Source organism: Eublepharis macularius, chromosome 10, assembly GCF_028583425.1.
Source record: "Eublepharis macularius isolate TG4126 chromosome 10, MPM_Emac_v1.0, whole genome shotgun sequence".
Lineage (NCBI taxonomy): Eukaryota > Metazoa > Chordata > Lepidosauria > Squamata > Eublepharidae > Eublepharis > Eublepharis macularius.
The window spans coordinates 85,707,166-85,721,597 of record NC_072799.1 but is presented as its reverse complement, the minus strand read 5'-3'; the positions used below and the strand labels follow the sequence as shown (position 1 = coordinate 85,721,597).

The 14,432-nt window shown below is 45.3% G+C and overlaps 1 protein-coding gene across 2 annotated transcripts in view; it reads right to left on the bottom strand.

Annotated features, from left to right (window-relative positions):
* LONRF1 (LON peptidase N-terminal domain and ring finger 1) overlaps positions 1-12,638 on the bottom strand; it is a 31,301-nt gene extending 18,663 nt beyond the window's left edge. The window contains exons 1-6 of one of the 2 annotated variants that reach the window (XM_054989585.1): positions 11,849-12,638; positions 6,820-6,938; positions 4,888-5,010; positions 2,723-2,842; positions 366-606; positions 160-256 (exon numbers count right to left, since the gene is read on the bottom strand). In XM_054989585.1, coding sequence (XP_054845560.1) covers positions 160-256; positions 366-606; positions 2,723-2,842; positions 4,888-5,010; positions 6,820-6,938; positions 11,849-12,386 — 1,238 coding nt within the window. In that variant the 5' untranslated portion in view covers positions 12,387-12,638. The remainder of the gene's footprint in view (positions 1-159; positions 257-365; positions 607-2,722; positions 2,843-4,887; positions 5,011-6,819; positions 6,939-11,848) is intronic. The other variant, XM_054989586.1, reaches the window with a different exon arrangement.
* Positions 12,639-14,432: the final 1,794 nt, after the last annotated feature.

The window sequence follows — 14,432 nt, the reverse complement described above, 5'->3', positions numbered from 1 at the left end:
TTAAATAAAACAGATCCAAGAGATTTAAAGCGCCAATTTAAATTTTCAATTCAAAGTTTACCAGAAAACATGGATCTCCTCATCACTGGGAACAATCTTCAAATGTATAGAAAACCATAATGATCAAGATAAATATCGATAAAAGAATCACTGAACTACCTCATACAAAGTGAACACTCAAAGTCAGATATATCAATCAAATCCTTCGGAATGGCTTCGCAATCAAGTAGAAATGCAGTATCCCTTTCTGTAGTTTCTACAGACAAACAAAAGAAACTATTATCAAAGCAAAATAGGAAACAGGTCAGAAACAAAATAGGATCAGGTCAGAGAACAACGATATTTAGTTATATATAGGTATTTACCTTCATGTTTTTTAAGTTTATTCCTTCTGTTTTCACAAACACTAAAATCTTGTTCTGAAAGGGACAACTTCCTTTTCAAAAGGACACCTTTCTCCTGGACAGAAAGCAGAGGCTCAGAGGAAGCCCTTTTTAATCCATCTTCTTTGGTAAATTTTTCTGTTGAGATAAGAGATCGGGTAGACTCGGCATGAGGCAGGTTTCCTCCAACAGATTCTGATGTAATTTGTTGTACTCCTAAACCCTACCAAAAGATGATGGGAAAAAGTGATTACTTATCAAGTTTCACATAATAAAACAGCAACCAATGTTTCAACAGCAACATCATGATTTTCAAGCCAACCATCCTTATTTTCCTGGATAGGCGGCAAGCAACTGCATATTAAGGGCTGCTTAAAAATATAAGATAGGGGGCTGTGGGGACTCACCAAGGGGTAACACAACTGGGAAATTCCCCCCTTCAAGATACTCTTAATTTTTTAGGGACTTAAGCAGACCAGTTTCCCCCTCCCCTATTTTATCACTTGAGGGGCTTCAAAAATCTGTGCCTCTTGCATGGCAAAAAGAATGCCCAATCATGAAACGCCTAGTAACAAAGCCCGCTGTAGGAAAAAAATACAACAGACTCTAGAAAGGGGAGGGTGGGCAGGCTGGCATTGCCTCCTCCTCTGTGACTGATCCCAGCCCGGTGAAGGCTGGGGGGGGGGGAACGACATTGCCCCCTGCTCTGCTCCTGAGTCTAGCCAGTTGAAGAGGGGTGGGATATTGCCACCTACTCTGCGCCTGATCCCGGCCGCATGAAGGGGGGGGCTGGGCATTGCCTCCTGTTCCACACCTGATTCCTGCCAGGTGAAGGCGGGCATTGCCACCTGCTCCACTCCTGACCCAGGGGGCGGGCATTGCCACCTGCTCCACTCCTGATCCCGGGGGCGGGCATTGCCACCTGCTCCACTCCTGATCCCGGCTAGGTGAAGGCGGGCACTGCCACCTGCTCCGTGCCTGATCCCAACTGGGTGAAGGTGGGCGGGCGGGCATTGCTGCCTGCTCCACGCCTGATCCCAGCTTGGACTTCCCACCTTGGCATGCTCTCTGGAGGGAGTGGCTGCCTCATCTGGGCTTCCCTCCATAGCAGCATCCTCTGAAGGTGCACCAGGGTAGGAGCTAAGTTGTCGGGAATACGGTTTGTCTTTTATATAGTAGGATTTGGGGTGTCTCCCTACCCAATTTATGCAGTAATATGTTTCTGCTTGCGTGAGTTGGAAAACAAACTGCAATGTGCAGAAACGTAACTAGTCTGTGGGTCATCATTTCACTGCTCTGCCAATAGGTAATCTACCATTAAGTTTACAGTTAGGAAGGGTGATAATAGACTACTCCATCAGGTTTCACATTATTATAATGTTATGACTGCATAAAAACTATTTACCTTACATGAATCCTAGCAGCAATGCTGCACTCCTACAATTCTGTTTGTACTTTTTCTATTTCAAAGACAGGAATATGATTAATAGAAGCTTCCTCCAGTGGTCAAACTGTTACCAATGAGCCCATCAAAGGAAGCATCCAGGTACCGCTCCACTTCGCTTGAATCAAGCTTAAATAACGCTGTCCCCAAGGAATATTTTATACTGAACAGTCATTTGTTTGGAAGATGATTGCCCTGTTCAGGGCACCAATTTTAGGTTGAAAAGCCAAATAAAAGGTTCATTGTCAGTGCAGTCAGAAACAAAGTATCACAGATGAAGACAACAGCTTGTAGTGTGTTCTACGATGGTCCTGCAACTCCCATGTTCTACAGTGCAGGGAAAAAAGGATTCTGCTTGGGTCATGCATGGCATCATGACTTTCATGGGGTATCAGAGGTACTAAAACAGAACTACAAGGACAGCAAGACTGAGGGTGGGGGGAGCAGGTGGGTTACTGTCTGGAATACAGACTTTAAACTATAACTTAATTTTCATTGCTATGTAAGTTCAATAGCATGGAAGATACATTTCATTTTCATTGGTCCAGTGAATGCTCAACATAAAGGATCAGGAGGAAGGCTTTTTTTTAAAACATCACCGAAATGTAATATGCCACCTCTACCTTCTTTCTCAGTAAATACCAGAAATCTCTGAGGAAAAAATCCTAGTTATCGAACACCCTGACCAAACTGGGAAACTGCCAATCCTAATGCAGTTCAGAAAAAAACTGTACTTGATGGTTCACATGTTTTTATCATCCCTAAATAATTATAAATAATTTACACCTAGACTGGAATAAACAAGTAGTAACACAATACACTGACAATGCATCTTAAATATGGTTGTCACAGACCTAGATAATCTAATCCCTAATCAAAAACATACAATACTTACTGGATCTAAATTCACCTCTGAACCATGTGTAACTGGTTTACTTTGAGCATGTGGAGAGTTTAAAGCAGATTCCTTCAGGTGCTCTCTCACATTTTCTGGTGACAGTAAATCATACAGCATCTGACACACAGAAAATATTAAAAGGTATATAATTCAACTTTGACTATTTAGTTAAAACTACCCCCTGAGCTTTATTCTCCCATATAACTACCTGAAACACAATCTCAATTTATCCAACACTGTTACAACATTTAGACATTAATTACCTGTTCTTGATCTACTGAAAAAACCATTCAATTCCTTACTCTTAAAGAAATTACCACAAGAATACATCTTGCAAAATATGCCCAACTTATTCTACTGCTGTGCAAAGAACTTATGTATACACAGGGCTCATTTCGAGGGGGAATACACCAGAACACCGTTCTGGTAGTTCCCCCAAGTCAGGTGGCCCTGCCCACCTGACTTTCAAACATTTTGGGCCGTTTAGGCCTCAATTGGGGCCAAAACAGCCGGGATCGGGTCAGTGCCAGGCAGGGGATGCCTCCCCCACCCGGGCACCAACTCGATCTGGGCTGTTTTGGCCCCAATTGTGGCTGTTTTGGCCCCAATCGAGGCACACACACCCCTGACCCCGGCCATTTTGGCCCCAATCTGGGCTGAAACGGGTCAAAAATGGCTGTTTTTGATGATTTTGGGCCCGTTTGGGGGCCAAAACAGCCAGGTTCAGGTTGGTGCCAAGCAGGGGGAGCCTCCCTCACCTGGCACCGACCCGGGTCCCGGCCATTTCGGCCCAGATCCTGGCCGAAACAGGTCATAAATGGCCATTTTCGGCCTGTTTCGGGGCCAAAACAGCTCGGATTGTGTTGGTGCCGGGTGGGGGAAATGTCCCCCACCTGGCAGACACAGTCCTGGCCTTTTCAGCCCCAATCCGGACCAAAATGGGCCTTTGTCAGCCATTTTGGGTCATTTTGGCCTGGATTGGGCCTGTTTCGGCCTGGATTGGGGCCAAAATGGCCCGGATCTGGTTGGTGCTGGGCAGGGGAAGCCTTCCCCACCGGGCACAGACATGGTCCCAGCTGTTACACCCCCCATTTTCAGCCATTTTGGCCTGGATTGGGGCCAAAGGGGCCTGGATCGGGTCGGTGCTGGGTGGGGGAAGCGTCCCCCACCCAGCACCGTCCCAGTCCCAGCCTTTTAGGGGCCCGGAACTGGGCCAAAACAGCCTTGACTGGGTCAGTCCTGGGCAGGGGAGGGTTCCCCTGCTCGGCTCCGACCAGATTGTCCTTTTTGGCCCTGATCCTGGCCCAAAATGGCCACTTTTGACCATTTTCTGCCAGGATCGGGGCCAGAATTGCCAGGATCTGGTCAGTGCCAGGTGGGGGAACCCTTCCCTGCTCAGCACTGATCTGGTCCAGGCTGTTTCAGCCGTAATCCGGGCCCAAATAGCCATTTTTGGCCATTTGGGGCCCTTTTCAGCTGGGATCAGGACCCAAACCACCAGGACTGGGTTGGTGCCTGGTGGGGGACCCCTGCCCTGCCCGGAACCAACCCAATCTGGGCCATTTGGGGCCTAATCCAGGCCAAAACGTGCCCAAAATGGGCATTTGGCATGGATTGGGGGCAAAACAGCCCTGATCAGGCCACTGCCAGGTGGGGGAACACTCCCCCATCTGGCAGCAGCCGAATCCTGGCCATTTTGGCCTGATCAAGGGGTGTGGCATATGTTAATGAGTTATGCTAATGAATTCCGGCAGTTCTTTTTCTACGAAATGACCCCTGTGTATACACAAGAAACACAGCTCTCTTCGTCAGATGCATCTGATGAAGAGAGAGGTGGTTCTCGAAAGCTTATGCTACAATAAAGTTGGTTAGTATTAAAGGTGCTATTGGACTCTTTACTATTTTACAACTACAGACTAGTACGGCTAACTACGCTGGATCTATGTATACACAGTTCTCAACGTTTTTGCTAATACATTCATTCATTAATTCTGTTACGCTTTAGCTTCAAGCCAAGGGTTTTTTAAACTTACATGTTTCAGAGTCATACCTGCTTAACCAGATGATGTCTTAAAGTAGTAATTTTCTTCTCTCAGAGAAAATATATCCATTGTAAATAAAATATTCAAAGTGACAGATAAGCATCATGCTATATTAACTACCTTTTCCACTTCTAGCTTTGCTGGAAGAAATCCGTCATCAAGAGCTAGACAATGAAGAAAAAGCTGTAAGGCATCATCTATAGAGCCAGTACGATGCAATATTTTTGCTCTTCTAAAGTACACCTGAAAAAGAAGTTTTATATTTAAAACACACTGTAGTAATTATTAGATTCATGGGACAATAGACTTACAAACCTAAGCAAATCTACTCTAAAGCAACTCCATTGAATTTTATTGGGTTTGCTTCTTGTGAAAGTGACCTTTCACCCTTCTTCCCAAGATATTTTCAAAAAGATTTACTTTTAACACTATTAGAAAAGTGCAATACTACAAGTTACACAAGGGGGCACATGCCTGGCTGAAATCAGACTTTGAATGAATTACAAGGTCAGCAGAAAAGCTTACATGTTCTACCATCCCTATTTCCCACACAACATAAAACCAACAAAACTAAACACAACAGAGGAGTAACATCCCAAGAACTTGCTCACTGACTCCTTGTTCAAGTCAAAACAAACACACGGAATTTCAGTAGTGAGCCTGTTCTTGAAGTGTATTCTGGCTACAGGTCCCACACAGAAGTCTTCTTTCAAGGAGGGGGATAGCAGAACCCAGCTTTGCACATATGGCACGAGGGCTAACCAAGCCCGATAAAGCAAATTTGCACAAGACCTGGCTATAAGCAATGAGGAAAACTCCCTTCCTTAACTGGAGGCGATTTCAACATTTAAATAAGCCACGATAAAAGGGTTAAAAAAGAAAAATCATCAAATGTTAACAAGGCAAAAGTTTAGATACCAGGGAAATAAAAGCAAAAATTAAGCAGTTTGCCCAAGGAGTTAGTGGGAGAACATGGGGGAACACTTTCAATCTTCAGCATATACATTTGTCTATCAAGAAGCAAAGGTGGAGAACATCAGAATTTCCTTGTTACTGAAAAACCTGCACTTTGTTCCTCTTTGAAGAAAGTCTTCTGTTGAGAACTTTCCTGCCAATCTTTCAACCTGTGTTAGAACCAAGATTGTGACAAAACAACAAGCCTTCACGCTATCAAGTGACCGTTTAAAATGCAGCTCTGTAAATTTTTCCCTATAAAGACTAAAGACCCCTGCCACAGTATACGCTTGAAAGATGAATATCCAGCAAGCAGCATGGCTGCTCCCACTGCAATTCTACAAAGATCTGAGCTCAATCACAAGGCTCACAGCAGACAATAAGGTCAAATGATCTATCTGATTAGAAAACTTAACATAGGACCTTAAGAACATGTTGTTGCGTCATGTGCTGCTATCTCCTTAATGGCTTCATACTTATTCTTTCGTTTTCACTATGTTGGCCTCTAATGAAAAGCATCAATCCCAAATGCCTTATTTTAACCACAATGCAATTGAAGATGATTGCAGGGTATGATTACAAGACAAACAATTCATTAACCTTGCTCGAAATAAGCAGGCCCAGGTTATGACCAGTATCTGATTAATAGACCCCGGGAAGCCCTGGGAACCCTATGTTTGTCCCCTCATATTCTATGATAGAAGAAAGGCAGGATATGTGAGAAACAGAAGTTTTATTCTGAGTGATGGGGGAGGTAGGAAGAGCAGATAATCCCCATTAATGTATGTAGCTGAAATAGGGTTGCTCTGAAGTTAATTCTATTTTAGAGATGGGGGAGAGGACCACTGAACTCTTGTCCTGAAGTATCTGTGATCAAGCTAAAATATGTCTATCACTGGTCTCTATGCTCACTGTCCTCCATTCTTCTACACAATACAGATTAACAATTTAGCAACAATCTGCTGGAAGCAAGCTGCACTATACATCATGAAACACACACACACCTTCCAGAAGCAATCTCTGTCCCTTGGAGCTTATTTCTAATTTTTTCATATCATGTTGTGATACCATGTTGTGACACTATTCTTCTGAACTTACCTCAGGCCAATTTGGCATTTTAGAGATAACAGCATTCAGGTCATCTAGAGCAGACTGAAATTCTTGGAGGGCAGCAGAAGATTCAGCTCTATAAATCTGTAGCATCAGGTCACTGGGATCTAAAAATCAAGACTAGCATTATATAACTTTAGAACACAATCAGCTTAATAGTCTGCTCTTTACTGTGTACATATTTAGGTAAATAAAAGGAAATTTTTGAAAACCAATCCAGAAACCATCCCTCCCAAATACAGACAATTTACTATAGAAAAATTCAACTGAGTTTTTTCATCTTAGGTTCTTATAATCTTGCTATAAAATATTTCTTGCACAAAGCCAGCAGCAACTTTGCTTACAAATTCCTATTCAAATTAGCCTTTTGAAAGAAGCCCAAGCAAACAAAATAGGCTACTTAAATAAAATGAAAAAAGCACTGTAGTGTGTAGCTTTTTGCAATTGCTCTGAAGTACACTTTAAAAATATGAAAAAATGATAGGATGTTTTCAAATTGCAGAACCATTTTTGAAAATAAATGTATGATTGCTCAGGCAAGCCCCCCCCCATAATGATATCTCAAGTATTATCCATAGGTTACAGTACAAATGCAGTACTGGCAACTTTTGATTTTAATTTGAATGGGATTCTGCAGATTCTAACCCTCAAGCATCAACTACTGCAGATGCCGCAAGAGGATTGATTAAATAGTAACTCAAATAGTATCATAGATCCAGAGGAGTTAGCCGTGTTAGTCTGTAGTAGCAAAATCAAAAAGAGTCCAGTAGCACCTTTAAGACTAACCAATTTTATTGTAGCATAAGCTTTCGAGAATCAAGTTCTCTTCATCAGGTGCATGGTACAGAAACTGGTCAAATATAGAAGAGGAGGGGGGAGGAGAGGAGGAGAGAGAAGATGCAGTTAGGGGGGGGGAGAGGGAGGGTGCAACCAAAACATTCCTTTGCTAGTAAATGTAAACATCTCCTTTTGGAGTGGAGATTAATTGGCTTGTGTGAGGCTTCAAAAGAGTTTGCCATGTTGGTTTGTAGCAGCAAAACAACCAGACCATCCAATTCCAATGTAGTATAAGCCTTCGATAACCACAGCTCTCCCCGTCAGATGCATCTGACAAGGAACTGTGGTCCCTGGAAGCCCACGCCAGGTGCCACTGGGCTCCCCCAGACCCCGCCTCTGTAAAGGAAATCTGTTACACCTGTGATAATGTGATAACCATTCATAGTCCCTATTCAGTCCCAGCATGACAGAGTCAAATTTGCATATGAATTGGAATGCTGAATTGGAATTCATATGATTCATATGAAACTGATTTGGATATGCCTCTCCCATATATTTAGGAGTAGCCTTCTGGTTTTGTTACAAACCCAAGCAGCTCTTAAGTCATATACATACAAATCAAAATGTCACTTTCCCAACTTAGGATCTCATCTGAGAGCTACTGAGTCAAAGTTACTCCCAGAGCTTTTTTTCTTGGGAAACGAGGTGGTGGAACTCAGTGATGGAACTCAGGACCGCACAATGATGTCACTTTGGGTCAGCTGGAACAAGGGGGGAGTTTTTTAAAGTTTAAATCATCCTTGGTGAAAATGGTCATATGGCTGGTGGCCCCACCTCCAGACCGAGGGGAGTTTAGATTGCCCTCCACGCGCTGGCGCGTAGGGCAATCTAAACTCCCCTCTGTCTGAAGATCAGGGGGCGGGGCCACTGGCCATGTGACCATTTTCAAGAGGTGCTGGAACTTCATTCCACCATGTTCCTGCTGAAAAAAGCCCCGGTTACTCCTATACCAATCTGATTCTCTACTGCACCTGGCTTAAATTACAATATCATACTATGCATATTTACAGGTACATCCAAAGGGCAATCTCCTGACAAAGAATGATAGCTACTAACAACTTGCTTCCCACTGTCTCCTCCATGCAACGCTTAAGACTTCAATTTTATGATTGTTATTTTATTTATATTGTAAGCCATCTTGAGTTCCTGCAAGGTAGAAATGCAGCTAATGAATGTTTTAAATAAGCAACCAACAAATGGAATGAGCAGTGCACAGCTACAGCCACCTTTAAAAGAACTGAAAAGAAAAAAAAACATATGTTCAAAATAAGCTTTTATCCAGAAAAATAACAGGAAATATGAAAATATTCATATCAGGCTTTATGGTTTGAAACCTGGCTGCCCAGTGATAAATTCATAAGCGCACACAGAATCGTTATTAATTTCAAGGATAGTGCCGTGCCACTACTGAAGCACAAAGAATGAGTCTTACATTGTCTAACGTAACAATCTGCAACAATCAAAGAAAAAAACCATATTTGCATAAAATCACATTAGCAGTCAAAGATCCATCATCAAAGAGGTACAAACGTGTCTATGATTAAGCCAGCAAGAATTTTTCACATAACGGAGCAAGTATTTTTCCAATGTTCAACATGCAGTAAGCACTAAGTGAATATTTAGCCTAATCATATCCCTTGACCTCACCACAGCCTACGTCTTTCCCTAGCAATGTGCTGTGAAAAGCCCAACACACCCATCAGTGATGTCACCAGTATTACACAACCTTTCCCCCTTCCACACCTCCTTCTGCTTATGCAACTAGCTCCAGCCTCCTGTGAATTATCTCAGTAACACTTAAAGACTGAAAACAGACCTTGAGCTAAAAGTAAATACATCTTGAGTGACCACTGGCCATCAGTATCCAAACTGCTTTCTGCCCGCACACTCCAAAACATTTTGGCAGGCCCCACCTTTAGTCACAATTCCTTTGACTCCCTAATTTGAGAAGCATATAGCACAAGCCCCCACTCGTCCATTCAGAAATAGATTTTTACTTTACTGAAGAATGAGCACAAGGATTTGAGTCAGCATCCTATTAAAGGAGAACAGCTCTACGGCCATCTCTGGAATGTGTCTAAAAAGATACCTCCCAATGTTATGTCTATTAATGAATGCCAAGTATTGGAAACTCTGGAAAAGATAAGAGAAAAACAGACAGGTATCTACACTCCCTTGCAAAACTGATTGTTACAGAAAGTTGACATGTACCCTGGTGGGAGGATTGGGAGGGGGGGGGGGGCGGGGTACATGTGCAACCCAAATCAAAATAATCACCATTAGTCCAAGTTTTCCAATCAGGAATAGCCAGTTAGAATTCCTTTTGAACCTTAACTGTTCACCAAAAAGCTGAAATAATCCACAGTTTAAACTCTGCTTGTGAAACAACTTTCTGCCCAAAGTGCATTGTTGTGTAAGAATTCCCTGAATTTTTGCATAATAATATAATAACGTTCAATTTATATACCACTCTTCAGGACAACTTAACACCCACTCAAGAGTAGTTTACAAAGTATGTTATTATTACCCCTCAACAATCACCCCTGTGAGGTGGGTGGGGCTGAGAGAGCTCCAGAGACCTGTGACTGACCCAAGGTCACCCAGCTGGCTTCAAGTGGTAGAATGGGGAATCAAACCCGGCTCTCCAGATTACAGTCCTGCTGCTCTTAAGCACGACACCAAACTAGCATGAGGACCACACGTAATTTTAATTTTGATACTTGTGTCCATCAGGAACCTCTTTCATAGGAGCCAGAGGTAAAAGTAAGCAGATATGGACCAATGCAGACAACCCATAAAAAAGTGGTATCTCCCCATTTTTGCTCAGCCCCCCTACCCCCAAGTCCACTGGTAAGAAACTTAAAATCTTTCAACCGCTGGCTGTAGTTTTCCGTAAATACACAGTTGGCTGGTTCACAGGTAGCACTAGATTATGCAATTCTGAAGTAGCACTAAATTATGCACCTGAGTGTATAAATTAACTTGATTCATCCTTACTGCAACTGAGCCAATACACAGCAGTTGATGTGCAACACCACAATCACACATCCTAGTCACTCTCTAAAGCTGAATTAACTAAGCATGCACATGAAACATTCCTAATGCACTCATAGTGTGCAGCTCCAGAAAGATCCCTGTGTTAACCCCTGCAGAAAAAACACATACCAGTCTTGCAGCCCCTTAAAACTTAACTTTTATTTCTACACAAGCTTTGGTGAGGCACAGAGCACCACACGTCTGACGATGTGGGCCAGGTCGCACCCACAAAGGCTGAAATAAAATTAGGCAAGACTTCAAGGCGCCACAAGATTTGTGAATATTGTATTTATCCCCACAAGATTTGTGCTTATTTACCCCTTCAACTTGCTGGGAATAAGAGGAATTTTGCCTTATGAGATGTGTGTGTTACGTGCCATCACGTTCCCTCCAACCCATGGTGACATAATGAATGAAAGACCTCCAAAACATCCTATCATTAGCAGACTTGCTCAGATCCTGCAAACTGGAGGATGTGGCTTCTATTATTGAGTCTAGCCATCTTCTTTTAGGTTTTCTCCTTTCCCTACTGCCTTCTACTTTTCCTATTACAATAGCCTCAGTTTAGTCATTTTAGCTTCTAGGAGGCTCTTCTATAACAACCAGTGCAAAGAAACAGAAGACAATACCTAATGACAGACATATGACCAAATGATCTTGAGTAGAGCCATCCTGTCTCTCTAAAATGGTTGTCTAACATCAGCCCTAGAATTGCTTATGTTCTGTTTTAACATTTCTTCAACTCTGTATTGGATTCCGGCTAATGCTATGCCTTTGTAAACTTTCATTTATTTACCTTATGGTATTGTTTATTGAAAAATCCTTGATATTGACTGGACTAATCTCACACTATGTAATCCACCTTGAATTTCAGAGAGACTGTTGTTAAATACGTCAGTTCCAGAACTGCTTATGCTCCCTTCCAGCATTTCTTCAACTCTGTATCTGATTCTGGCTAATGCTACGTCTTTGTATACTCGCATTTCTTCACCCTGTGGCATTGTTTGTGATAGACTCGACTAATCTCACACTGTGTAATCCGCCTTGAGTCTCAGTGAGAAAGGAGGACTATACACGACATAAATAATTTTTAAAAGACGCATAGGGGACCCCCCCCGCCCCGCCCACCCCTTCCGCAGCTTACCCTCTCGCAGCGCCCCGCTGGCGGCTTCCCGGGCGGCGCGGGGCTCCCCTTGGCCCAGCAGCTCGCCCAGGCGGCGCCACGTCCGCGCCCTCCGGCTCTCCCGCGGGAACCACTTCTCGGCCAAGTGCCCGAGCGCGACGGCGACGGCGGACCCCGCCAGCGGCTCCCCGCACAGGCGGCAGCAGGCGCGCAGCTGCTCGCGCAGGCAGCGGCGGCAATGGGCGTGCCCGCAGGGCGCCGCCACCGGCTCGCCCAGGAAGCCCCGGCAGCCGCCGCAGCGGAAGAGCCCGGGCCCCGCCGCCGGCGCCCCTGCCTCCGTGGGCCGCGGCAGCCGCAGGCGGTAGTGCAGCGCCAGGCAGCCCACCAGCGCGCCCAGGCGGCGGCGCGAGGCGGCGGCGGCGGCGAGCGGAGGGCCGAGGCGCAGCGCCGCCGAGTACGTCTCCAGCGCTTCCCTCAGGCGGTTGCCCCGCGCCAGCAGCTCGCCGCGCCGCAGCAGCCGCTCCCGCTCCGCTCCGCCCGGCTCCGGCTCGGACGCCATGGCCGCTGCGCCGGATCCCGGAGGGGGGTGTGGCACGAGGCGCCCGCGGCCGCCACCGCCGCGCTCTGAGCCGAGAGAGGCGCGAGGAGGGCGGGAGGGATTAACGCGCCTGCGCGCTGCCCAACGACTCTTCTGAGCCGTCGTTCTCTGCCGCCACGCCCACGCGGCCCTCCTTGGGCGCTACGATGGGGAGGGGGGGGGAACTGCCCTTGCCAGCCCGTTGGGCTCAGTAGCCGCCAGGCCGCCCCCGCCGCCGCCTCAGGCTTACATAAACCGCCGCGTCACCTGACTTCCCGCGACGGACGGCTTCCCATTGGCCGGCGGGAGAGCGACGAAGGAGAGGAGGGAGAGGGCGTGGCAGGGAAAAATTATAAAACAAGGCCACGTGCTCAAGCCTGCCTCGCTGAGGGGAAGGCGTGGCTGAGCGAGCGAGGCGGTGCCCCTCGGGCGGGGTGGGCGGTGCTTAGAGCCCTCCGGTGACTGGAGCTGCTTTCTGGGTTTCCAACCTTGTAGCTTGAAGATTGTTTTGATTTGGATAGCCCAACAGAGCCTGATATGGTCAGGGCTTAGAAGCTAAGCAGGGTTGTCCTAGGTTAGTAATTGGATGGGAGACTTCCAAAGAAGACCAGGGTTGCAGAGACAAGCCATGGCAAGGCTTCTCTATTAGTTGGTAGGGTATGAAGTTTCGTGAGGCACAGCTCTCACTTTTTCAGATACCAAGAAGTGGCATCTGAAGAAACCAGCTGTGTCTCACAAAAGCTCATACTGTACCACTAAATTTGTTAGTTGTATAGGTACTAATGGACTCTTGCTCTTTTCCACTGCTACAGACAGACTAACACGGCTACCCATCTTGACCCATCTCTGTTAGTCTATTGCCATGAAACCCCCACCAGGGGGCACTTTAAGTCACCTATGACTTGAGGACATGATTTGCCCTAACCTGGAGAGCCTGATCTCATCAGACCTCAGAAGCTAAGCAGGGTCAGCCTTGGTTAGAAATTAGATGAGAGACCTCCAACGATGACCAGGTTTGCAGAGGCAGGCAATGGCAAACCACCTCTGTTAGACCCTTTCCATGAAGACTCCATTAGGATCACCATAAGTCAGCTATGACTTGAGGGCAGGGTTTCATTTCATTTGACCTGACCTGGATAAGCCCAAATGGGCCTGATCTCATCAGGGAAGATAAGCAGGGCCAGCCTTGGTTAATAATTGGACTGGAGATCTCCAACTGAAGACCAGTGTTGCAGAGTCAGGCAATGGTAAGCCACCTCTGTTAGTCTCTTGCTATGAAACCCCTACCAGGGGGGTGCCATAAGTCAACTGTGACTTGAGGGCACTCTTCACTACCAGTTTGGGACTGGCAACAGTTATATCAGGTTACTTTAAGCTAAGTCCAACTCTGTACAGGATTGCCTGATCATGGGCAAAATTGACAGTTGCCCATACGCATGCATTCTCTGTGGCGGCCCCGGCTCTATGGAACTGCCTGCCTGAGGAAGTCAGGAGAGCCTCCACTATTCCGACTTCCCACAAACAATGCAAAACTGAATTATTCAAAACAGTCTTTTACACAGATAGGAAGGCTGTATAGTAGGGAGGTGGTCTCAAAGAGGGACCATAGACTTCACCACTATGTTGCCTTATGCACTATCTACTGCTTTAAGTATGTGCTTCTATGTACTACCTGTTGCTTTAAGTATGATCCTACTGGGTAGCTCTAGGTTGTCTAATGTCAGTCCTAGAATTGCTTATGCTCCGTTCCAGCATTTCTACAACTCTCTATCAGATTGTTACTAATGTTATGTCTTTGTAAAGTTGCATTTATTTACCCTATAGCATTATTTATGGAAATGTCCTTGGTATTGACTGTACTAATCGCACACTATGTAATCTGCCAAGTTTCAGTGAGAAAGGCAGTCTATAAATGACAAAAATAAGGTAAGTAAAATAAACTTGCTGAAGGTGTCACAGAAGAAGATACTAGAATCACCTGGAGACTTAGGGAAAGCTCTAAAAGGAACAATCCGTTTCTTGTCATAA